Below are 25,293 nucleotides of genomic sequence, written 5' to 3'. Positions count from 1 at the left end.
TATTAATTTTATATCTGCCACATAGTCACTGTCTTGTCTTTTACTATGCCTGCCTAAGGAATTGCCCTTTTTTTAATTGAATTGATATTGACACTGATGTAATAATTTCAAGACTGAAGTATTTTAAATTATAATGCTATTGTAAAAGCATTATAGCACTACACAACACTACCAGGGACATTTGTGCATGCTCCATGATGGCAGCAGAGTTTTTTAATACCATTTTAACAGTTATGGATTTTACAGATCTTAATGGTTTATACGAGGTTTCAGTCGGCTTATAATTCGCCACTTTACCACAAAATGGCCAACACCCTAGCGTGTTTACTTGAACTAATCTACCATCACACCAACCAGCTGACACCCCCAACAGAGAGGAAACCACAGCTATTTAACCTGCTTACTGGAGGCTGGTCCATTGCAGCAGGCCCAGTCTTTGGGCCTGTGCAGTCTCAGTAGGCCCTCCTGTGTGTACTTGTTCTGCTTTCAAGTCTACTTTCCGCTTGTGGGCTCCCTCACGGGTATGTTTCACCCTCTTTCGCTTCCTGTTTGCTTACTACACCAAGTAGCCACAGTAGCATTTACCTCTGTCACAACTCCTTTTACTGGCCTCACAACTCCTTTTACTGGCCGTACCTGTTTCTCTTTCCCCGGCGACCCGATAATCGACACCTCCACTTATCTCACCATCTGGATGTGACAGATGTGTCTCTGCCTGACTCAGAAAATCTCTGAGTTGGAAGGTAGAATATCCATCCTACACCAGTTCAAAGATGAAGAACGGATCCTTGACTCTTTCATCACCACTGGCTCCTTTGGGTGATATTTTTTAACTTTGATAGGCCTGAACCAATAAAGGCATTTTAACTATATCATAGGCTCTGTGAAAATTAAGCCCAGAGGCTTCCCTTTGTCTGTAGTTGACCAGTTTAACTTCTAGAGCAGCTGCATTCACCTGGAGTTTACTAGTTTATAACCGTGAGCACCCGGTTTTTCTTATTGTTGCTTTATTGCCAAGTAGGTTTGTGTATCCTTGGTGTTTTGGTGCATAACAACATTTAAAAATAGGTAAGAGAAAATACAACTATCACAAAAGTCACAATAAAAAAAAAGTAAAAATTGATATTCTTAGTGAGTGAAAAGAACTGTTAGTGTTTAAATATATACATATATACAGTATATTTATTTGTATTGTATTTATTGGGACAATGTACCGTTTTAAACATAAATGTTAACATTTGATGTACTGCACCAGAGTTGGCTTTAAAGCTAATTTTCATCTGCAGTCCCTTACAAATAAAACATATAACAGCACAATAACAAACAGTGCAAAGCAAAAACACACAATAGCACCTATATGTAATATAACAATTATTATTATCTGTATTATTCTGATTAAAGAATAACAAGTTGTAGTATTTATAGTATTATACCGGAACAATTCAAGAATAATAATTTTTATTTTCATCTCATATTATTCCTGTCTGACTGCTTAGTTTGGTTACGTGGATGTATTTTATCTTGTAGTATTAACCGGAAGTTATACTGTGTTATCGTGTCTAACTTGACATGTATTGGAGTTGTAGTTCCTCACTTTGACCACCAGAGTGCAGTAAACACGTTACTACTCTTTATACAGACTTTGCCAGAACTAATGTTACTGATCAGTGATAATTAATAATCACACTGATAATGATTTGGACATATTAATTATTAATATCAATGTAATTTAGACACAAATTCAATGTAGTGCTGCAGTAAACACTCATGTTTCTAGATACACACGTCAACTGTCAACTCAGGTGTGAAGACAAACACAAATCACAAGGGTTTTCTGTTGTTGTTGTTGTTTGTTTGTTTGCTTGTTTGCTTGTTTGCTTCTTTGTTTGTTTGTTTGTTTGTTTGTTTGTTTGTTTGTTTGTTTGTTTGGGGGGTTTTTTTGTCTCTCCACTGATAAGTATGTAAATGGAGGTAGGTGATGTTTGAATGCATTACATGATTATTGTATTGTATTGTTATTGTTGTTAGTACAGATACTATCAACATTATTACTGACATATCTACCTCTATTTAATAATAATAATCATTATAATCAATGATAAGTATTATATACATCATAGACATATAATCTATAATATAGGCATTATATAGTGTCAAGGCACAAAATAAAACAATCATCATAAATAATATAAAAAATAATAATCAGAAAAAGGTTTATTGCTCAGTAGGTTTTTACATACAAGGAAAAAAAATACAAGAGAAAATCTATATCACAAAAGTCAAGTCATTATAAATTTGAATCAAATTTTTCAATAAAAGAAAGTAAAAATGTATTCTCAGTTAGTGAAAAGAGCTGGTAGTGTCTATATATGTATATATGTGTGTGTGTGTGTGTGTGTGATAATCATAATAATAATAATAATAATAATACAGTTAATTTCATTCATAGTTAAACTCAAAATGACAATTATTATTATTATGATTAAAGAATAACAAGTTGTAGTATTTAACTGAAAACTCAAGAATAATTACAAAATCATTTTTCGTTTCATTTATTTCTGAATATGTTTGGTCATGTAGGTGTATTTTATCATGTAGTTACTGTGTTATTGTGTCTAACTTTGCATCACATGGTGCAGAAGTCTAATGAAAAGTGCTCTTCTCTGTTATTTATTAATTTTTGGATCCCCTTTAGCTTCCTCATCATATTTTGCAAGCAGCATTTATTTTAGTTTGGGTCAGAATGAATAAAGATTGATAAGTAGAACTGATTGCTGCCTTTCTTCTTTGCCACGCCCTTTACAACAGAAAATAAAGCTGTATTAGAAATGTGGTCTTAGTTTGGGGAAGAATATATTGATACAGGTAGCATGTATCTAAATCTAATAGCTATACTTCTATTAGCTGGGGAAATATAATGACAATAATTACTATTATAATTCAGGTTGATCACTCAGTTTTATTTGGAAAATAATAATTATTGTTATTATAATTCTGTTGTATACCTTACACAAATACACACACTCTATGCCTACATCCACCCCTACCATCACTGCTGCAAGTACATCCCCTGTATTTACTCAATAAATACCGTTTTTTTGGATTTAATTTATCTGCTTCTGTCCCAAAACCAGCTACCACTGGTGGAAGAAATACTCATTAAAAGTACCAACACTGCAATGTAAAAATACTCCACTACAAGTAAAAGCCCTGCATGAAAATTCCTACAATAGTAAAAGTACATAAGTATTATGAGCTTGATGTAGTTAAAGTATTGCAGTAAAAGTACATAAGTATTATGAGCTTGATGTAGTTAAAGTATTGCAGTAAAAGTAGTGGTTTGGTCCCTCTGACTGATATATTATTATATATGACATCATTAGATTATTAATAGTGAAGCATCAGTGTTAGAGCAGCATGTTACTGTTGTAGCTGCTGGAGGTGGAGCTAGTTTCAACTACTTTATATACAGTTAGCTAGTTTAGTCCAGTGGTTCCCAACCTAGGGGTCAGGCCCCTCTAAAGGGTCACCAGATAAATCTGAGGGGTCGTGAGATGATTAATGGGAGAGGACTTTTGGACTGTTTCTCTAATCTTTGATTTTTGGTGAAATATTGGATCATTTGAACATTTATTGAAATGAAAGCATGTGAGAAGTTTAGAGGGAAAAATCACTATTTGGTGGAGCTGTTAACAACTCATAGACATCTGAAATGTGACCCCGACTACACACTACTTTTTGCTGCATGTCGGAAACCACTGGTTTCATCTTTAACGATGTGTTGTATTTTAAAAGCTTGTTATATTATCCATTGTGTCAAATCTTCATCTGAAAAGTAACTAAAGCTGTCAAATACATTCAGTGGAGTAGAAAGTACAATATTAACTGTGAAATGTAGTGGAGTGGAAGTATAAAGTAGCATCACATGGAAATACTCAAGTAAAGTACAAGTACCTTGAAACTGTACTTAAGTACAGTACTTGAATAATTGTACTTAGCTACTTTCCAACGCTGACAGTTGCCATTCAACAGCATTTAAAAGATTATATTTCAGTATGAAGCAGCCGTTACGTGTTTACGGTCAGTAAAAACACTTTAAATCTAACTACTGCTGTTTAAATGGTCAGTTTTCTGCTTGGAGGATCGATAAAGTCATCAAACATGTGTCACTTAAAAGAAAACTACAAATCCCAGCGGTGTTCTGACCAGGAGTTCACCGGAAGTGACACATTCTGGTATAAAAGCATTTCCGCGTCCTCTGAGGGTCCTTTCCTGTCTGCGGCCTATCGAAGATGGCGGTGCAAATCTCCAAGAAGAGGAAGGTTAGCGCTGTTTTATCTGCGTTGTTACTCACACAGAGCGTGTTTCTGGATAAATGGGCCGCTACCGATGTGGATAAAACCGTTTAATGTCCGCTCCGGTGTTTGTGGAGGTCGTACTCCGCCGATATGAGGAGGATTGATATAGATGCTACCGGCGGTGCAACATGGCTGAACCAGCCGACATGAGCCGCTAAATATTAGAAAGCGGGCGTTTGTGAGAAAACCTATTAATTCAGACTTAATACAGTGTGAAATATTAGTTGTAACTCCTCGTTTCACGTTAACGCAGTTGGTGTTTGGTCTAATAAGCATTAGGAGATGTAAAGTCGAGTTACAGTCATCTGACGTCGTGTTTGCTAGTGTCGGAGAATGAATTCACTTTTAACAGGTTCACAGTTTATTCAAGTCTGTCTTAAAACTACAGTCAGGTGTCTCTATGAACACTGAAAGAGGTTTTCCTAGCTGTAATCATTCCTCCTGTTCACCCTGACCCTTCAAATGTGCTTTCAATGTAAGTGATGGGGGCCAAAATTCAGTGTCCACACAGCCATTTAGTCAAATGAGTCAAATCTAGTAGATATCTTTCAACGTTATAGTCTTTTTAGTGCCAAAGTCCCTCTTTTTGTTACTATACTTGACGCTAAAAAGACTGTGAATGTGGCAGATGTGCACTTGATATGACAAACTCAGACTGCTGAAGCCTCATATAAGCTTCACATCAACTTTTAAACGCATTTTTGCAGTAAACCAGGACTGTAGACTTCCTCCATCACTTATGTTGTAAGTGCATTATGAAGGGGTCTTCTTATGGTCAGTATGAACAAGAGGAATGATTACAGCAAGAAAAACATGTTTCATTGTTAACTTTGGCTCCTGATGGTTGTTTTAACTTTAATATATTATGAACCTGTCCTTTACTGCCTGTAACACTTTAAAAAAATGTGCTTTTGTACGATCGTCTGCTTCAGTTCATTATGTTCTGGTTTCTGCAAGTATATTTAAAACCTGCTACTGCTTGTGGACATGATCCTTATTGGTGTCCACACAGTCATTTTGTGCAAAAAATGCATGTAAAAGTTGATGTGAAGCTTATATGAGTCTTCAGCAGTCTGAGTTAGTGGATATCTGACACATTTACAGTCTTTTTAGCATCAAATTCCCTCTTTGTGTTTTCCTGTTGAGCTGTGGTGGAAGTATAGAACTATAAAAAAAATCTGCAATTAAAATGTAAAATATTGTAAAAAATCTTAGTGAAAAGAGCTGTTGACTTGTACAAGATATTGACCGGGAATGTATAAAAGTTCACAGTTTAAAGTACAGGTTATGTGCAAATGTGAAATCACAAATAATTGCGTTAATGTAACACACTGTTGTTCACTGTGATGAGTTCACAGCTGTGCAGACGTTGAGGTTTCTACGTTTCTATAACGTGTGGTGTCCATGTTCGGGACAGAGTCCATGTCAGTCAGGTCGGGGCTGAATGTGCTGATCAAAACTCAGGAGAGACTCAGCAGTAACATTTCTCCGTTGTGTTCAGTGTCGTCAGGTTAAATTAACCTCCTTCACTTCTCCATCGGTTGGAGAAACAGACGAGACTTTTCTCGGTCTTGAGAAGCTGCAGCGTTTATTAACTGACACTCTGTAGTCTGTACTGTACATCTACTGCCAGATTGAAGCTTTTCCTCCGCTCCACTCGCGTTCACCGTCACTTTTCTGCGGCCTTGTTATCACTACCTGTAGAGCATCTCTAGAGTTTCTCTCTACAGCCTGCGTCAATCTGAATTAAATTGTTTTTAATATAGTATTGATGTAGTATTATGAATTAGGCTACTCAGACTCATTCATTGGTTTCTTTTACCTTTATTATTTGTTCATTCCATGTTATGACAGGTTTGGGTTTCCCATGTTGTTCAATCATACTGAAGTTGACTCTGTTGTCTCTCTAGTTCGTCTCAGACGGTATCTTCAAGGCCGAGCTGAACGAGTTTCTGACTCGTGAGCTTGCCGAGGATGGCTACTCCGGTGTGGAGGTGCGTGTGACTCCAACCAGGACCGAGATCATCATCCTGGCCACAAGGTGAGTTTTACTTATCAATAAATATGTGTACCAAATAATTCCAGGTTTGTATCCTGACAGAAGTAAAATAGATTATAAACATTTAAAATATATTTTCAGGGTCATTTTTATGCTTCCTTTTGTTTTAACACAAGATACTGACAGCAGAGACATGATGGGAAGTTAGAGGAAAGTGTATGAATGACATTAAGATGCCAGGGACATTCTCCAGTGTCTTAACCTTAAAGCTGCAGGGTCTTCCAGCAAAAAAGTTGAACCAGACTCAACTTTTACCACAACTTGGCTTCATCCAGTAAGGTTGTGTTTGCCAATCATACATGGAGCCCAAAGTCCTGATAGATTACTTGAATTATGAAGAGTATTTTTGAACCATTCACCAAGTGGTGGTAAAATGAAATGGGCGCCACAGTATATCGTGTTGGCATCTGTTAAACCTTCAAACTCATGGATCTGTGACTCAAACTGGACTTCCTGTATTGTTTTTCATTTCTTGCTGATAGCTGAAGCAACACACCCCATCTATGAAACTCCAAGACTGTTAATATATCAAAGTTATAGCTTAGCTGTGTAATATTCAGCACTGCCACAGGACAAAACTTAAAGAGCATGATGTTGAACTTTCCACTGGACGCTGTGGACAGATAAATGTTTTTTGCACATGATCACAGTGTAACAGTAGATGTTAATCTGTCTTCAGGACCCAGAATGTTCTGGGAGAGAAGGGCCGTAGGATCAGAGAGCTGACCGCTGTGGTCCAGAAGAGGTTCGGCTTCCCTGAGGGCAGCGTCGAGGTAAGCAGACCGGGATGAGTTGCATGAAGAAATTATGCTCACAAAAATATGATAACAGTGAGGTTTTCAAAGGATTTCATTGTGCTTGGATGCAGAAACTTTTGACTAATAAATCAAAGTAAAATGGTTAAGCACAACAATGAAGGCAACAAACTAGTAAATCTTGTAGTATTTAAATACTGAAGATTCAAATCAGGGTGTAATAAAGTTATTTAAATATTGCCCAGACCAAAGTTAATAGCTGCACAGCAACACCTATAACATTTGACAGTATTGATCGTCCTCCCTTCGGTGATGATACGATGACGAGACAGAACAGGACTCAATCTGGTTCTGGCGGTTACTGGTTCAGAGCCACGTTCTGTGGTTCTGCTCCAGTTCCTCAGATCAGCGAGTCCTTTCCACGTGAAGACACAGAGGCATTTGTCTGAGAAGGGTCCAAACAGTCAGGAGTGAACTTAACTTCCACAAACAGACACAAGAAAGATTAAACATCCCTGACAGCAGTTGTGACATTTTTATGTTTTGAAAGCAAATTCATGTATCTGCATTAAATTCAGTGTAAAGAAAACATTTCAGTACTCTTGACTCACTCCTCTCTAAACTGTGGTTTTATATTAACAGTGTTTGAATCGTCTCTCCTCTCTTTCAGCTGTACGCTGAGAAAGTTGCCACTCGTGGTCTGTGCGCCATCGCTCAGGCTGAGTCTCTGCGTTACAAGCTGCTGGGAGGTCTGGCTGTGCGTAGGTAAGCACCGGTTGGATTTATTGTCACCTACGGTAACAAATATTAACAATTCAACATGCGAGCCACTCACTGCAGCTGTACTGATGCAGCTGTTCTTTAAAGATCATGTGTAGCATTTTGACACTAATAAACAGGACTACAACTAACAATAATTTGTCATTATCAATGAATCTGACAATTATTTCCTCGATTAATCATTTAGTCTGTGAAATGTCAGATAATAGTGAAAATTCCTGTAAGCAGCTGGAAGGATTGACTGGTCAGTTTGAGCTGCTCTCATCATATAAATGAGATGTATTTAATTTGAATTGACACCTGATAAAACAAAAAGAATAAAGTCAGTCATGCAAATAACAGCATCAAGTGTGACTTGTTTGACAGGAAATGTAATATGTTGTGCATAAGTATTTCTGCACAAGTGATACTCTTCAGGGTGACGTGTTGGTTCGGTGGTTTTTGTCCCTTCGGTGATGATACGATGACGAGTCGGAACAGGACTCAGTCTGGTTCTGGTGGTTGCTGGTTCAGGGTCACGTTCTGTGGTTCTGCTCCAGTTCCTCAGACCAGCGAGTCCTTTTCGGTTGAAGACAATCGAGGCATTTGTCTGAGAAGGGTTGAAGCTGTAGACAGTCGACTTTTTTAAAATAGTGAAAGGTTATCTAGAGAATTTACCCGTCAGTAAAACGACCAGAACAAGGTGTTTCTGTTTGCTATTAACTGTAAAAGTACAATTAATGCTCAGTTCTACCCAAACTAAAGCTTTAAATTAATACCAGCTTTCACAAAATGTACTTGAATTTTATAAATCGCCAGAACTAAACACATTAACTGTCTGTGTCTACAGTTTTAATTGTTGTGTATTAAGACTACTGTTACTTCCTGTCTTCCAGGGCTTGCTATGGTGTTCTGAGGTTCATCATGGAGAGCGGCGCCAAGGGCTGTGAGGTCGTTGTGTCCGGTAAGCTGAGGGGTCAGAGGGCCAAGTCCATGAAGTTTGTGGATGGCCTGATGATCCACAGCGGAGACCCCGTCAACTACTACGTCGACACAGCAGTCCGCCACGTCCTGCTAAGGCAGGGTGAGTACAGCAGCTGATTACTGTGTTTGGTGTTTTGAAGGTTTGCTGCTCAGTCTTTTGACACCTGATGACCTGATTATTGGTACTGAAACCAAACCAAATGATACTTAGCAGTCCACAAGTATTTGGAGCAGGACTTGTCTTTCAATTCAATTTCAGTCAGATAAATACCTTTTTTTTAGCCTTCAATAAATGAGCAACACTGTTTCCTTTGTACATTCTAGGCTTAATTGTGAATATTTGCTGGTCATAAAACTGAGTTTTGTTTTCATTTTTCTTTGGCAAACACAAAAAGACTGCATCATCACATCTAATTTTTTTAGGCCTATATGTGCAACAGTTGAGTAAGAATAATAAGACCTGCAATGGCTTCATCATTATGCATATTTTAAAACATAAATATCATCCCATACAGCACATCCACTTTAATGATTAGTGTAAACAGAGACAACAGAAAGTGAAAGTCTGCTCACTAATCCTTCTGAACTGTTTGACATCAGTCTGATACCAGCAGGTAGAAACAGACTGAATAAAGTAGAATCAACACACCGTTTGGTCGACTTCCACAGCTTCACATCTGATTATAATCACATTAACAAACGTTATTGTTCCCTTGTGTTCCCCTCATAAATGTGATATCTAGATTCACTACAAGACAGTCAGAGTCTGCTTAAATCTGCTAACCATCCTGAGTCGGACTAAAACTTCACATCAGTTTACTGGACTGTCATGACTCAAGCCGGCTAATACAGCAGTTATCAGCTACGTTACTTCACTTAAAATAAGCTGTTTGTGCATATTTTAATAACTATTTCCATACATCATGCAACCCTAACTGAGCTACTTAGAACAAGTAACAACTGCAGACACAACAATTAGCACAGATGTCCAGTTTAGTCAGAAAGTTGTTTCTTCTTCTTGTTAGTAAATTGTGAAAAAAAATGCCATTCACAATTTTTATAGAGCCCTCTATGATGCCGTGAATATGCTTCTCCCCCAAATGACAAGAAAACAAGCAAATTCTCACAGTTAAGAAGCTGGAACAGGAGAATTTTTTGACATTTTTACTTAAAAAATAACTGAAACAATTAATCAATTATCAAAATAGTGGCTGATTAATTTTCTTTGAATAGACTAGTCAATTAATCAGCTAATCGTCACAGTGCTGCTCAGTACTCTGTGCTTCATGGCTTTGGGTTTAGCTGGAGCTAAAATGTCTTTGTGATCCTCAGGTGTGCTGGGCATCAAGGTGAAGATCATGCTGCCCTGGGATCCCAGCGGTAAGATCGGCCCCAAGAAGCCCCTGCCCGACCACGTCAGCATCGTGGAGCCCAAGGAGGAGACCCTGCCCACCACACCCATGTCTGAGCAGAAGGGGGCCAAGCCAGAGGTGCCCGTCATGCCCCAGGGAGCACCAGTACCCACCGCATAAGAGGGTAAGAGACCGCAGGGTCCCGTCACCGCGACAACCTGAACTCATTACTTCTTTTAATGGATGTAAACACTGTAGTAATCGTTCTCATATGATAACAGACACCACAAAATGTTGAATATATTATAATAACAAATTGAGCCAATCAGCTGCTTCCATACAGTTTAATAACTGTTATAACTGAAGCTCTCACTGTTTTTGTCACGGTGGTAGTGATTTAATCAGAAACTGGCCTCCGTTGTAACGAGCGTGAGGGTGACGTGTCGGTTCGGTGGCTCAGTTTTCGTTCCTTCGGTGATGATACGATGACGAGTCGGAACAGGACTCAGTCTGGTTCTGGTGGTCGCTGGTTCAGGGTCACGTTCTGTGGTTCTGCTCCAGTTCCTCAGAGCAGCGAGTCTTTTTCGGTTGAAGACATCGAGGCATTTGTCTGAGAAGGGTTGAAGCTGTAGACAAACACTGTTAAATATTAAATAATAACACACCAACAAACTGACCAGAGCAGGTGATTCGCTTGCAATGGGAACTAAATATTGAAGCTAAATTCTGCCCAAACTAAAGCTTGATATTAATACCTGCTTTCTCATAGATTGATCAATTAGTCGTTTGGTCTGTAAAACGTCAGAAAATGGTGAAAAATATCGATCACTGAATGCTCTTTGGTTTAATGTTATTGTTCAGTGTCTGTTAATTGATGCACAAATGTTTAAGCTGTTTTTTAATTGATTATTTTCTCTTTTTTACAGGTTTTCATCGTTTCACCAGATGGAAGCAAGACCCTGTGTTTTTTGTGTACAAAAACAATAAAATCTGGAAAATACACTTTATCATGTCGTTGTCACTTTGTTCACAATGTCTTGAAAACCTGGAAAAGTGAGAGAATTACAAGAGAAGTCAAGAAAATATCAAATGTTTAATTGAATACACAATAAATAAACAAAACGCAACAGAAAAAAGCTGAAATGTGACTGTGGAAGTGATGCAGTTCATTCAGACACGTCATCCTTCAGGTTTTATCACAAGTCGTGTAGAGTTCATTCATAAAAATGATCCAGTAAGTTGTTAAATGTAGTGAATTTAACTGTACTTTTTTTTTAAGTGAAATTCTGCCTGCAGCAGTTCAGTTAGCTTTTTGTGTGCAGAACATGTTTGTATTATTTTCTGCATCCATTGACAGTTGAGTTCTTTATTCTAATAACTTTAGGAGTTTTGTGATCTGACTCACAAATTATTTAAGCTTATGTCACATGAAGGTGCAGCGGTGAGGAATTAAAGGACAGGTTCACAGTTTTTCCCGTCTTTAAACAGTCAGGTGTCCATATGAACAGTGAAAGAGGTTTTCCTTGCTGTAATTATTCCTCCTGCTCATACTAGATATTAAAAGATCTTCTAATGTGCCTTCAATGTAAGTGATGGGACCCCAAATCCACAATGTGTCCACAGAGTCATTTAAAAGTTGATGTGAAGCTAATATGAAGCTACAGCAGTCTGAGTTAGTCATATCAAGTAAATATCTTTCAACATTAGTCTTTTTAGTGCCAAAGTCCCTCTTTTTGTTACTATACTTCCACCACAGCTCAACAAGGAAATGCTGTCTGAGGAAACACAAAGAGGGAATTTTTAATGCTAAATGTTGAAAGATAACTACTTGATTTGACTCATTTGGATGCTGAAGCTTCATATCAGCTTCAGATAAACATGTTAAATACATTTTTGCACAGAAGGAGGACTGTGGATTTTGTCCCCCATCACATTATGAAGGGATCTTCTAATGGTCAGTATGAACAGGAGGAATGATTACAGCAAGAAAAACAGGTTTCAATGTTCATTTGGGCTCCTGTTGTTTTATTCTTCTACATAATTTGCTTTGAAGGAGCTTTTTAAGAGAGCTAAAAGCTGTAAAGAGGTCTCACTCTGCTCTATTTCCTGGTACCACAAATGCAGTATATGCAGAAGACTACAACTTGCTTTCAGGGATTAAAATACCAATCAATCAAAAATATAGTTTGAATTATTTTATGATGAAGAAATGCGGTGATGTGTAACTATATATAAATACTGTATATACATACAATATCATAATACCACAACAGTAACAGGGAATGGTCAAAATACAGAGAATTCAAATAAAAATCTCTATCTAATCACTCAGGAATGAGAGACATAAAATATTTATTACTAAGAGTGACTCATCTTGTCAACACCTGTACACCACGTCCGGGTTAGGCCACGCCCCCGAGCGGCTACCTGCCGAGCAGCTGAGTTCACACCTGGACAGACACCGAAGACACGATGAGTCTACCGGACTACAAATCATCTGAAAAACAGTCTTCACCCGCCATTCCGGTAAGACAAACACACTTTTAACGTGATAATTAAGATGTTTAGTGAATCTGTGCGAGTTAAACTGAACTTCCCACCTGCGCAGTGACTCAACAGGTGGATGGAGGCGCGCGCAGGCATGAGCCCATTATTCACTGCAGCTATTTCCAACTTCTTTTTTCAGTTTTGCAAAGTTTAAGGTCTGAGAGAGTTTGTTGCTCGTTTACAGCTGTTTTTACCGCCGCTTTGTTCCACGAAACTCAAATCCAACGCCGAGGAATCTGCAGAGTTGAGAGACGGAAGAAAAAATGTCTCGGTTGGAGGAATATTAACCCTTTAACTGTAACATTTTCATATAAAAGGGGGGATGTACACGGATTAAACAGCTAAATCTGGTTTTTAATAGCACAAAACGTTGTTTATGATCCTGGTTTGAGGGATAAATGAGACAAAAGAATCAAATGATCCAAGATAACTCCAGTTGGACTGTTTGTACACACCAGAGAGGTTGTTTAAGTGCTTTTAAGTTGCTGTGTGAGTATTTATCAGCCTGTTATGATCACATGAACAAAGCTTATCCAAAAACTACAACATTAATGATGGTAAAGATGTACGTTGTCTTTGTTTATAGACTATTTCTCGTTACAAAATCCCCTAATGTGACTTTACAGATTAGTTTATTATTCATTATGTATTTCCCACTTTTTCAAAAAAGTGTGTTAAGTTTTCAACAACACATGAAAAGATGCAAAACTCCGCACATATCTGTAATGACTCTAACATGACTGATCAAGTCCTGCCGTCACTGCTGCTCTGTACCTGTTTCAGGAATAACTTGCATCAGTGATTCTCTAAAAGACAGTCGGTGAAGGCATGTGGTCTTATCAACCTGAGCGAGCTGACGCCCTTCCTGTAGCCACTAAACACACACGGTGTACAGTATGTGTTTGAGTACCTGACGTGCCGGTTCATTTTTCTGTCATTGAGTGCAAGAACGGATTGCTTTTCCAGCCAATCAATCCATAATATCACATGTAGCACATTACAAGTTCCCAGAGCCCAAAGCTTCATCTTCTGATTCCTCACTAAGTCTGATCAGCATCAAAATTCAACCCAAATATCTATTTTTTAGTCTGTTGATTTTCTTGAATAATTGTTAATTAATTAGTTTTTTGGTCCATCTTGTTTTGGGAAATAGTTCATAAAGTGTTGCAACAAATATGAGGATAAAGTTAAACGTTGATTTAAATTCATTATCTTTCCCTCCAGCGCACTCCTGTTGTGCAGTTAAATGTCGGAGGTCACGTCTTCAGCACCTCTCTGAGCACGCTCAGGAAACACCCGGACTCCAAGCTGGCCGAGCTGTTCGGCGGGAAGCCCAAACTATGCACCGACGCTGAGGGATACTACTTCATCGACAGGGACGGTTCGCACTTTGGAGCCGTTCTGGAGTTCCTGAGATCAGACCGGCTGCCCGCTGAGAACATCCCGGAGGTTTGAGTCCTGTGATTGACACAGGATCAGTGTAAAGCTGTTTAAAGAAATCCTTTATTGATATATAAAGATAAATGTGTGTTTTTTAGAGGGGCTCGTTGAAACAGAACTTCAGAATCATGTTTTGTGTTTTTTTTCCTGCAGGTTCACAAGGAAGCGATCCACTACAACATCAAACCACTGATCAAACGTTTGGAGGAAACTCCTCGGCTGTTCGGGGAGCTCGTGGGAAGGCAGCAGTTCCTCTCCAGAGTCCCGCACTACAAAGAAAACATCGAGGTCAGATACACTCAGCGATGCAGTGACGAAAATTTCCAGAACACTATGAATTGTTCATTGTTAAAAGATCAGGCTGGTCATCTTCTTTATTTTTCTAACTGCAAACAAATCTCATGTTTGGAGCCAAACCAACGATGAACTGATTTACTAACAAGTATTGTGTGTGTGTGTGTGTATCTGTATCCTCTGTGCTGCAGACCTCCGTTGTCGTCCAAAAACTATTAAAAACACTCAAAATACCAATTAAATGTGTCAGGAACAAAGACAAAATGAAAGCACAACATAACCCTCTAATATTATTAATCTGTCCACACAAGTGATGTTTTTTCTGTGTTTAATGACACTGAAATTGCCATTTAATGAAAACTTTTCATATAATATATCAGTATAATATAATTGGAAAATAGTTTGCTCACTTCAGGTTTAATCTGCTTAAAACTTGATTGTCTCTTGATTAAGGCTGCAACTAACGATTATTTCATTATCAATTAATCCGTCAACTGTTTTCTCAATTGGTTTTCTCAGTCTAAAATACCATAATATTCAGTTTTCAGAGTATATTCAAAGCAATATATGACAGAAAAAGAGGAAAAAACTCACAAATGAAAGGCTGAAACCAGTGAATATTTGGCATTTTTGCTAGAAAAAATCACCTAAATCAATTATCAAAATAATAACGTATTACTTTTCTGTTGATCAACTAATCAATTCATTGTTTCAGCTCCAGACACAGTTCTTCTAAGGCTGCATGTGTTTGAAAAAGGTGAAAAAATGTTGAAAACCGTTTCTCATAAGCTAAAATTCAACCAAAAATGTCCCGAACAACAGTCCAAACACACCAAAAATATCAACATTTAAGAAGCTGGAACCAGAGAATTTTAACATTTATTCTTTAAAAATGATTATCAAAACAGTCGGCGATTAATTTTCCATCGTGTGACTAATCGATAATCATTTCACTTTTCTTCCAGGTGCTGATTCGTATCGCCAGAGCAGAGGCCATCGCCGCCCGGCACTCCACCATCATGATCTGCGTACTGCGGACGGAGGAGGATCTGGGTTTCTACGACAACGCCATCAACAGCCTGGAGGCCGATAAGGAATCAGTGGTGACGTTCGGACCCTGGAAAGCCGTCCCGTCCGTCAAAGACCTGCTGGACTGTATCAGGATGGACATTGAGAGTCAGGGCTACAGGGTGAGTGTCGAGCCTCACGTCATGGAGAAGAGCTTCATGTCCAGGAGCTACAACTACTTCTACAAACTCATATTCACCTGGTGGTGAAGACAGTGATGCTGTTTTGTTTTTATTCAGAGCAGAAGTGGAAACTTTTTCTTAAAAACTGTGTTTTTGATCAATGAGATTTGTCAAAAGACCAAGTTTCTGCAGTTTATTCCAAAACATTTTGTAAAGTAATACCTCTATGTTTGAACACTAGCCATGTTGGACACAAGGGGTCAGTAAACATAATGAATTTCAGTTTCACTCTCTGAAGTATTCATATGTGCTCCTTGCTTTCTTAAAACAAACACTTGTAGCTTATAATTATTTTTAGGTGCTCATAGATACGTATATTGTTTCATATCTTGTGTAGTGTCAGTGGAAACACATCTTACTGCTGCTAAACTGTAATAAAAAAAAAAAAAAACAATTAACCAGTTACAAATATTTTCTTTTCACTCAAGTTTAGAAAAGGGTTGTTTAACCAGGTACCTTTTTGTTTTTTTACTGTTTATCATTCTGCTGATATTTCCCTCGTTTGGTCAATAAAAGGTCAGAAATAAGCAAAAAAAAATGCTGGTTACAATTTCCCAAAGTCATGTCTTCAGATGTCTTGTTTTGTCTGAGCAGCAGTCTAAAACCTAAAGATATTCATTTTACTATCATGTATGACAAAGAAAAGCAGTTTTTCCTGTAAAAAAAAAAAAAAAGACTAAAAAGATGATTCAGTTATCAAAATAATTGCTGATTAATATTCTCTTGATCCATTAATCGACTAATTGTTGTAGCTCTAGTGCGCTTGACCGGCCACAGGCGTATGGACATATTAACATGAACACCTGGACAGTGTTATGCAATACAAATGAATTATACTGCAATAAATAGTACATTTGTGAATGATACTCTGTTCAGTTTTTGTTGATTTCTTTAAGGTCATTGTTTGTTTCTGTGTTCAGTTTCGTGGCATCACACAGGTGTTCATAGTTCTGTGTAATATTTGATGCCAGGGGAAATTGTGCCTGGTGATTGAGAAAAATACTGCGTCATACACGCGATGGCGGGCACCACGACCCAAATTAAAAGAAACAAAAAGGTCATACAACACAAAAGCTGAAAAAGCATCGCTGCAGAAAGCAGTTCACCGCAGAGCAGAGCAGTGTATCGAAACAACCGCCGTACCTTTATGTCGGACCACTTCCTGTGTGATCCAAGTGTGAAAAAAAACAACAAACATAAGTGATTATAACATGGTGGGTACAAAGACTAAGACCGCAGATTTAGAGGACTCCTCCCTGCTCTGGTCTGATAGAAAATGCTTATTTTATGGTCTTCAAGTGATAAAATTGGACAATAGGAAAAAAAAGTGAAGTATTCAATGTTTGAGTGAGACTGAATGCAGCAATATCAGCATTTAAAGCCTTTAAATGGGACACTGAAACTGTCCTCAGGAAACCAGACCAGGTTAAACTGTTCAGGGTTAGCCGCCAAGTGACTCATCAACAAGTGATGGAAAACCTGAGAGCCTTTTAAATAAAGGTTGAATCCAAACAAAACAGTTATGAATGATTAGATAAACAGATTTTAAAAATGCACACAGACAGTTTCATTGTAGGTGGACAACTTGATTCTGATTAACATCCATTTTCTAGTTTGTTGTTTTTGTTTCATTGTGATCCATAAGAAAACATATAAAACATATTCACACCGCTTACACATAAACAAAACATGTTTAATACACATAGAAGAAAACATTCAATGCATAATTTTATATGATAATTAACTCAAGAAACAGTCTCTCTAAATACCAGAGGGGAAAATAGGCCTAAGATTATTACACTTACCCTTTTTAACTCTAAAGACTTTCACAAAAATAATAATAATAATAAGTAAAAGAACAATTTTGTTGTGTATCAGTATAACCTCTACTGTCACTTAATTGAAATATTGATGCTTCACTTTCTGAGGGTCTATTTAAGGGCTCAGTAGGTTTAGATTACAGCCCACAATGTACAGCCTTATTATTCCCAGTTTGTACTAACATACGTACATATAGGTACAACTTAGAAAAAGAATTTATACTGTAGGTACTTTTTAAAATAATAGATACCTATTGTAATATTATGGGGTATGTATGGGAAGAACTAGAAGTATTTTTAACCACCACGTATTTATTCTATTATTACAAGGCACAGTATGACCATTACTGAGCGATAAAGCTTTATAAACCTGAGTGCAGTAAGTTTTAACGTTTTTTTCTACAGTAAATACAGTTGAACTGAAAACCAGGAGTGTCCATCTCTTGTTCAGGCAGCTGTGCAAGATGCTCGAATATATGTCTGTCATAAACTTCCAGTTGTTTTGCTCAGTAGGTCAGAAGTATCTCGTAACATTAGAATAAGTACCTGTTATATAAAACCTTTAGTATAAATTCTTTGTAACTTCCCAGATGGTTGCATCCTTATTTTCTAACTTCACATCTTGTTTTCTTGAACCTACATGTACAATTGGGTCCAAAGGTCTGAGACCACATTGAAAATCTCAATATTTTCACATTAAACCTGAAAGTAATCTGAAAGTTTGAGGATTTAGAAACATTTAAAAGCACAAGAAGTTATGATAAAAGGAAGAAGAAATATTTAAGATTCTGCACTATTTCTAGGTCAGCAAATTTAAGCAAATCTGTGACATGAATCAACTTAACTCCTTTGTACAAAAGGTCAAATTTCCTTGAATCATGTCTCTTCCATTGAAGCGTTCGGTCAAGTAACTCAACCTGCAGCCAGTGTTCACCTGTTATAAATATGGCTGTGCCGCCTGTTTCCAGCAGATCATTGTTCACTAAGTAGCATTGTGATTGTGGGAAACATGATGTCAGAACTAAGTGAAAGTGTCTGAAGTCAAATTGTTATTCTAAGCAAAGAGGGGCTTTCTCATCATCAAATCATAGCTAGACTAAAGGTTTCTAAAGGGGAAGTGCATGGAGCTCTAAAACACTTTGCAGAAACTGGATCAGTTGTATCCAAAACACGATCAGACCAAACATGACCACACCATCAGAAGATCGATACATCAAGCTTAGTTCCCTGAGAGATAGAAGGGCAACTTCATCACAGATACAGAATTTGCTAAATAAAGAACACAAGACGCCAAATCGGCAATAGTACTGTGAAACTAAAGCTGTCTTGTAGTGGCCTCAGAGGATGAGTAGCAGTTTCTAAACCACTTCTCAGGAAGGGAAACGAGGCCAAACGCTCGGGGTGGGCTAAGAAATAGCAACATTTCACAGTGGATGACTTGAAAAAAGTCATTTTTACTGATGAATCTAAGTTTGAGATTTATTTTAACAGAAGGGTGTATGTAAGGAGACGATCAGGAGAGAGAATAATACTGCAGTGTATCAAACCAACAGTCAAACATGTGACATGGAAATTAACTGAAAACACCAAACACACATATGAAAACAATATGAAAAATAAAACAACAAGGAGACAGAACACACAAAGATTTGCATCAGTTCGTCTCACCGAACAAAGAGCAAACCTAATCTTTTATAGTTGCAGAAGGAACAAAGAAATGATCTGTGATTGGTCAATATATCAGCTTATATGATTACAGCCAATGACACACAGCCCGTGCACACGTGCATACATGCACGTGTATGTTACACAAGAGTCACATCTCCCAAAGACTCAGGAAACAAAGAGCCCCAAGCCAGATATGGTCCTTGTCCCCTTAGCATGTCTATAACCCTAACCCTAACCCTAACCCTAACCTCAACTCCTAACCCCTAATCCCTAACCCTAAACCTAACCTTGACCCTGACCCTAACCCTAACCCCTAATCCCTAACCCTAAACCTAACCTTGACCCTGACCCTAACCCTAACTCTAACCCTAACCCCTAACCCTAACCCCAACCCTAAACCTAACCCTGACCCTGACCCTGACCCTAACCCTAACCCTAATCCCTAACCCCTAACCCCTAACCCCTAATCCCTAACCCTAAACCTAACCTTGACCCCGACCCTAACCCTAACTCTAACCCTAACCCCTAATCCCTAACCCTAAACCTAACCTTGACCCTGACCCTAACCCTAACTCTAACCCTAACCCCTAACCCTAACCCCAACCCTAAACCTAACCCTGACCCTGACCCTGACCCTAACCCTAACCCTAATCCCTAACCCCTAACCCCTAATCCCTAACCCTAACCCCTAACCCCTAATCCCTAACCCTAACCCCTAACCCCTAACCCTAAACCTAACCCCTAATCCCTAACCCCACCCTACCCTAACCCTACACAAGAGTCACATCTCCCAAAGACTCAGGAAACAAAGAGCCCCAAACCAGATATGGTCCTTGTCCCCTGAGCATGAGGGGAACTACTTGAAGACCAAAAAGAGCTAAGGAGTCCTGACTGTCATGGACTTTCCTCCGCAGTCACCTGATCTCAAACCCCAGTGAAGATTTACGGGGGCACTTGGAGACTGAGAAAGCCGAGCAGTCTGTAATATCTCAAGAAGTTCTTTGGATAACGTGGGTCATCGGGTTTTGCACAAACTTGTGGAGTCCATGTCAGCTTGAGTGCATGCTGTCGTTAAAGCAAAAGGGGGACATAAAAAATACTAAGACATATTTGAACAATGATTTAGGCCGAAGTGTGTTTGCTTCCTTTGTTCAAAGAAATTGCAGGCGTGGACATGAGGCCTGCAGTATTTTCACCACAGTGTGTCACAATCACTTCCTCTCAAAACCCCCAGAAGGAGAAAAGTTGCGCTCTGTTGCATTTCACACCTTGGATTATGTTATGAGAAAAGTGACACTGATGACGGTGTGGATGTTTATTACCTCAGCAGCTGGCTACGTGTTGTCATGTATTTAATCTCATTAAATAATTAAATCTCATTCATATACAGACTAACATTGATGGAGGCTTTTATCCCCTATAATTATGCAGCGACCAAACACAACATTGAAGTGATAAATTCCAGCGACAAAAAAACTTTTGTAATAATTAACAAGATGTCTGCAGTTTATTTTAATAAAGAGCTACGTTTGTCCTGGAAATGCAGTTAAGAAGACCTTTTGTCTGAGTCTGTTTATCTGTTACTGTTGAGTCCTTCAACTCCCATTTTCTATCTGTAGGATGAAATTACCTCAATCTGCTTTCACATCCACCCATTTTAAGAGTTTTCTACAAAGTACTTCCAGTATCTTGAAAAAAGAAAGAGAAGTGAAAGAGAAGTGTTGGAAATGTGTCAGATATTCTCACAACAACACCAGGTGCAATTTGGCAGACTCAGACTCACACAAAATGTAGAGATGGAGATTTTTTTCAACAGCCTAAGAGACATTTTGCATCATGATGTGAAAAAAAAAAAAAAGTTGTAGATAAACACACGAGTGAGAGGTGTAGTTGACATCCTGTGTGAGGTGTGTAAAGGTCTTTTTAGATTTTCTTAAATTCAGGCTGAGATATACTTGGGTTCAGCTTATAAAACCAGTAAAATAATGTATAATTATGTATAGTAGTATGAGTATTATGCACATTGTACCAGAATATTTTGCACGTTCAACATAAGACCAACAACTAAAGCATTGCACTTGCCAATGTAATATAGTGTAAAACAAAGTAGAAGAAGTACATTATTATTCACCTGTACTGAATGAATGGATAGTGACAATGGTTTGATTACATAATCTTAGATCAAGGTCTACTTACTAGCTCTTTCCAGTGCTTTGAACTGCATCTCATGTTGATCTTCACCTGCTTTCATCTTCATGAGATGTGGTTGAAAGCTCTGAGCTAAGAGAGAGTTAAGATTATTTCCAGGGACAAGAATGAACCCTCATGCACAAAAAAGTGACAATGATGCATTGAAGAATAGATAATTTGTTAATTTATGTAATATTTTGCATTAATCAAACACCAGATCAAATATTTCTGCATCCTCTAATTTGGTTTGCACGCTGTATATTGTATTCTAACAGTAAGTGCATGATATTTAGTCATGTGTGACTACAAACTCCTGAATATTTAAGAAATTGTCTTCAATGTTTTTGACCCTGATGACGATAAAGACGCAGACTGATGTGTGTCCTGTTTTATTCAGTGTAACACAGGAAATGAGGACAGTCGTCTAGAAAGAGCAGCAGAGAGAGAAGTAGAGCTGCTGTGGAGGTGAAAGCACAAACATGACAGATATGAAAAACCCGGTGAGAGCTCTGCTGGTCGTCGGTCTGCTACTGACAGGTATGGTTTCTTTTGCTCTGGTCAGGATTTTGATTTGTTCCTGTATAAATATGTTTATAAGGGGATGAATCTCTATTTTAATGTTTAACTTTTATATTATCAATATTTTTGTGATGTCAAGATGTTAAATAAAAACTTAAATGACAAAAAAAGTCCTCCATGTCTGAGCTTTTGACAGTTTTACTCAAAATTATGTGAATTTGAGCAAAAAATAAGTTGATTTATTGTTTTTTTTTTGCACTTTTGCTGACTGCCTCTGAGAGAGACTGTTGTGTTTCCAGGTGTGAGGTGCAAAAAAGATGCACTGTTTGTGTACAGCAGGCTTGGAGGTGACGCCCTCCTGCCTTGTACCAACCTGGTTTCCCCGGACTGCTCCTTTATCTCCTGGACCTTCTACAAGGGCGGACAGGTGCAATACACCACAGAGGTCAGCCGAGGGCAGGTGAGCGAAGACTCAGACAAAGCCAACCGCATGTCCGTCACATCCAACTGCTCTCTCAGCTTCCGTGACCTGAAGGTCAACGACGCCGGCTCCTACGTCTGCCTGCTGCGTGACAAAACCGTCATTAACGTTTACCTGTCTCTCGTCACCATCACCACGTTTTCCTCCATCGCTGACCTGCAGCCTGGAGGAAACCTCACCCTGAACTGCATCCTGTTCACTTACTACGATGCTGGGAGCTGCAAGTCATACTCCAGCAACGTGTTCAACCTCAGCTGGGTGTCTGAGGATGGATCTCAGCTGACCAAAGACAGCAGGTTGCCAGTTTTCCATAATTTTCTATGAATAATTATTGCTATATTAGAACAGAATTGTGGGAATGTTACACTTTTTATTAAGGTGCTACTAGTTTTGACAACATCAACTGTTCCAAGTGGGTATAGATAATAAGATTTATGGAACAAAATGTACAAAGTAACAATGTTGCTATCAAAAATTTAGAAAAACAAGAGGTAAAATAAATAAATAAATAAATAAATAAATAAATAAATAATAATACACTCAGACATTTGTAAAATAAGTTACTCAAACATTTGCCACCATTGGCCTCACTCAGTTTAGAAATGCAATAAAACAGCAAAAACAAGGGAACAATGAGATTATTGATTATTGAAACATTGGTGGTTACAATTTTGAGTCAGAAGAGGGAAATATATGTATAAATGTTATTTATAAATGTTATTTTAAACTTTATTCCAAATGTCTTAAACTATAGTTATTATTAAAAGCAGGTTTGGGGTTCAGTTCAGTTGTATTTGCTCTGGTTATTCTTATAAGTCTTATGGATTTATATCTCAGCAAAACAGAACCAAGTGGAAAACGGAGAAGGTGATAATGTAATTAATAATACAGATTAATACCTCTAATTGCTGTATAATTGTGGAAAGTAAATGATTTAGATTGTGAAAACGCTACACAGTGATGTGTCCAGGGAGAAAGTCTCAGATGAATCTCTTCTGTACAGTTGAGCTATAATATGTTCTACAGTAGTAAGAGACCAAATTGGAGGTAAACTACATGAAGATAAGTATTAGAGAGTCAAACCCATTTCTATCGAGAAGAGAAAAGGAATAAATGAAAAGGAATCATTAAACATATATTTAATTTGGATTTAAATGCTCAAAATTGTTGCTAATCATGAGTGTTTCTATTTTTGTCATTTCTAACATCTACTTGGCGGAAGGTCACTTATACATACATGCATTGCATTGGGTAAAACATTTTTCCGTATCACAAAACTGAATTTAATTGCATTGTATCAGTTTTCTTAACATTAAATGATTATTAGCTATTAGCTTATTGTCAACAAATCCCTAGAAAAGACCAAAACCAACTATGTGTCAGTCCTTCTTTCAATTGTTTTGTGTCTTTGGCTTTAAAAAAAGAATAAATAATTAGGATTTTCATTAGGTTTTGTGATATAGAACATAACCAGACCTAACTACTTTACCTACTGATGCCTGTATGATGTTTCTCTGCCCACCCCTCCTCCGCCCAGGTTGACTGGCCACTCTCGCTGCAACATCACTCTGGTCACCAAACTCCAGAAGGAAGACAACAACAGGAAGTGGAGGTGTCAGGTGAGCACCACAGAAAGCAGCAGGGCAGCGTTTGTGGACTTCACATCCTACTTTTTATTCCAGATTCCTCCAACTGCCCAGATTCAGAGTCCTGAGTCTGGGCGTGCGGAGTGTTCGGTCCATCTGCCCGTCAGCCGCATTGTGCTGTGTGTTGCTCTGCCGGTCATGGTGCTCATAGTTGGATTCTTCACATGGAGAGGAGACCGCAAGAGAGCCAAAACATCTGCCGCTGGCATTGAGCTCCAGGAATTCAGCTGACCGTAGTTCTCCATGTTGTTGTTTTGCCTTTAAGCAGGATTTTGCTGCTTTTTCTGTTCCGCAGCCACATTTTCAGACCCATTATAGATGTGTTTTGTGTTATATTCTATTTTCATTCACAAAAACATACATTTTCAAATGGGAAAACTTAATTTAATGCCAAAAGAAACAAACTCCGGTATGTTTTTTTTATTTTTGTGGCTGCAACATTTTGGTCACAGGTAATTTGGTCATTTATCAGGCAAGAAAAAGGCCTATATTTAATAAAGAGATATAACAGAGTGTAAACCTCATTCACGTACTGTATTCTTATTAGGAATTTAATATAAAAAATCAGAACAGTAAGGAGTGATTTTTTTCCTGTACAGTAAAGGATGGTTGGTTGGTCAATAGAAGACATTTGAAGACGTCAGCTTGGACTCTGGGAAACCTTTTTATGCCATTATATAGACTGAATGAATAATAATAACAACAATGTCAAAGTTAAACTATACAAAATAAACAACGTGTTTTGACTGATTATTTTTACAAAAATGTATATTCCATGGCCTCATTTTCAGGCCTATTGTTGACATTTTACAGATGTGTTGTGTGTTATATTCTATTTTCATTCATACAAAAAAATGTTTTCAAATAGAAAAACCTAAAACAACTCTGTGTGTGTGACAGGTGAAATAAATAATAAAGATAAATGCCAAAATAAACAAACTCTGGCGTGTTTTTTTTTTTTTTTGGGGGGGGGGGGGTCATTTGGTCTTTTATCACGCAAGAAAAAGGCTCAAGATATTTAATAAAGGGAGCTTCAAATGTATACCTGTTTCATGTACAGAAAATCAGAACACTAGAGTGGTTTGATTTGTTCAGATATCTTGTTGCTGAAGTTATTTCTTTATGACTCTTGCTGGATGTTTGCTCGTTGTCATGCTGCAGAATAAATGTG

The 25,293-nt window shown here is 38.0% G+C and overlaps 3 protein-coding genes and 3 non-coding genes across 6 annotated transcripts; all 6 read left to right on the top strand.

Annotated features, from left to right (window-relative positions):
• Positions 1 to 4,181: 4,181 nt before the first annotated feature.
• On the top strand, positions 4,182 to 11,269 carry rps3 (ribosomal protein S3). The gene is made up of 7 exons (XM_067595493.1): positions 4,182 to 4,322; positions 6,269 to 6,399; positions 7,097 to 7,190; positions 7,843 to 7,937; positions 8,828 to 9,015; positions 10,248 to 10,451; positions 11,194 to 11,269. The coding sequence occupies exons 1-6, from the start codon at positions 4,293 to 4,295 to the stop codon at positions 10,445 to 10,447; spliced, it is 738 nt and encodes a 245-aa protein (XP_067451594.1). The 5' UTR covers positions 4,182 to 4,292; the 3' UTR covers positions 10,448 to 10,451; positions 11,194 to 11,269.
• Positions 7,477 to 7,626, top strand: LOC137186929 (small nucleolar RNA SNORD15). The gene has a single exon (XR_010929142.1). It is a non-coding gene; the product is annotated as a small nucleolar RNA SNORD15 (small nucleolar RNA).
• On the top strand, positions 8,400 to 8,550 carry LOC137186930 (small nucleolar RNA SNORD15). The gene has a single exon (XR_010929143.1). It is a non-coding gene; the product is annotated as a small nucleolar RNA SNORD15 (small nucleolar RNA).
• On the top strand, positions 10,737 to 10,886 carry LOC137186928 (small nucleolar RNA SNORD15). The gene has a single exon (XR_010929141.1). It is a non-coding gene; the product is annotated as a small nucleolar RNA SNORD15 (small nucleolar RNA).
• Positions 11,270 to 12,645: 1,376 nt separating the features above from the next.
• Positions 12,646 to 16,334, top strand: kctd14 (potassium channel tetramerization domain containing 14). Its single transcript, XM_067595492.1, has 4 exons — positions 12,646 to 12,793; positions 14,039 to 14,263; positions 14,408 to 14,542; positions 15,514 to 16,334. Exons 1-4 carry the CDS (start codon positions 12,740 to 12,742, stop codon positions 15,823 to 15,825), a joined length of 726 nt encoding a protein of 241 aa, XP_067451593.1. The 5' UTR covers positions 12,646 to 12,739; the 3' UTR covers positions 15,826 to 16,334.
• Positions 16,335 to 21,699: 5,365 nt separating this feature from the next.
• On the top strand, positions 21,700 to 25,043 carry LOC137186504 (uncharacterized). Its single transcript, XM_067595491.1, has 3 exons — positions 21,700 to 22,013; positions 22,295 to 22,772; positions 24,014 to 25,043. Exons 1-3 carry the CDS (start codon positions 21,956 to 21,958, stop codon positions 24,351 to 24,353), a joined length of 876 nt encoding a protein of 291 aa, XP_067451592.1. The 5' UTR covers positions 21,700 to 21,955; the 3' UTR covers positions 24,354 to 25,043.
• Positions 25,044 to 25,293: the final 250 nt, after the last annotated feature.

This window comes from Thunnus thynnus, chromosome 7 (genome assembly GCF_963924715.1).
Source record: "Thunnus thynnus chromosome 7, fThuThy2.1, whole genome shotgun sequence".
Lineage (NCBI taxonomy): Eukaryota > Metazoa > Chordata > Actinopteri > Scombriformes > Scombridae > Thunnus > Thunnus thynnus.
Note: the sequence above shows the minus strand (reverse complement) of the source record. Positions and strands in the feature narration are given on the sequence as shown.

Bases quoted from the DNA above. Each gene is read 5' to 3' on its own strand.
- rps3 (XM_067595493.1), top strand. From the start codon at position 4,293: ATGGCGGTGCAAATCTCCAAGAAGAGGAAG. The intron at 6,400-7,096 runs GTGAGTTTTACT...ATCTGTCTTCAG, and splicing joins ATCATCATCCTGGCCACAAG to GACCCAGAATGTTCTGGGAG. The intron at 7,191-7,842 runs GTAAGCAGACCG...CCTCTCTTTCAG, and splicing joins TCCCTGAGGGCAGCGTCGAG to CTGTACGCTGAGAAAGTTGC.
- kctd14 (XM_067595492.1), top strand. From the start codon at position 12,740: ATGAGTCTACCGGACTACAAATCATCTGAAAAACAGTCTTCACCCGCC. The intron at 12,794-14,038 runs GTAAGACAAACA...CTTTCCCTCCAG, and splicing joins AGTCTTCACCCGCCATTCCG to CGCACTCCTGTTGTGCAGTT. The intron at 14,264-14,407 runs GTTTGAGTCCTG...TTTTTCCTGCAG, and splicing joins CCGCTGAGAACATCCCGGAG to GTTCACAAGGAAGCGATCCA.
- LOC137186504 (XM_067595491.1), top strand. From the start codon at position 21,956: ATGACAGATATGAAAAACCCGGTGAGAGCTCTGCTGGTCGTCGGTCTG. The intron at 22,014-22,294 runs GTATGGTTTCTT...TTGTGTTTCCAG, and splicing joins CGTCGGTCTGCTACTGACAG to GTGTGAGGTGCAAAAAAGAT. The intron at 22,773-24,013 runs GTTGCCAGTTTT...TCCTCCGCCCAG, and splicing joins CAGCTGACCAAAGACAGCAG to GTTGACTGGCCACTCTCGCT.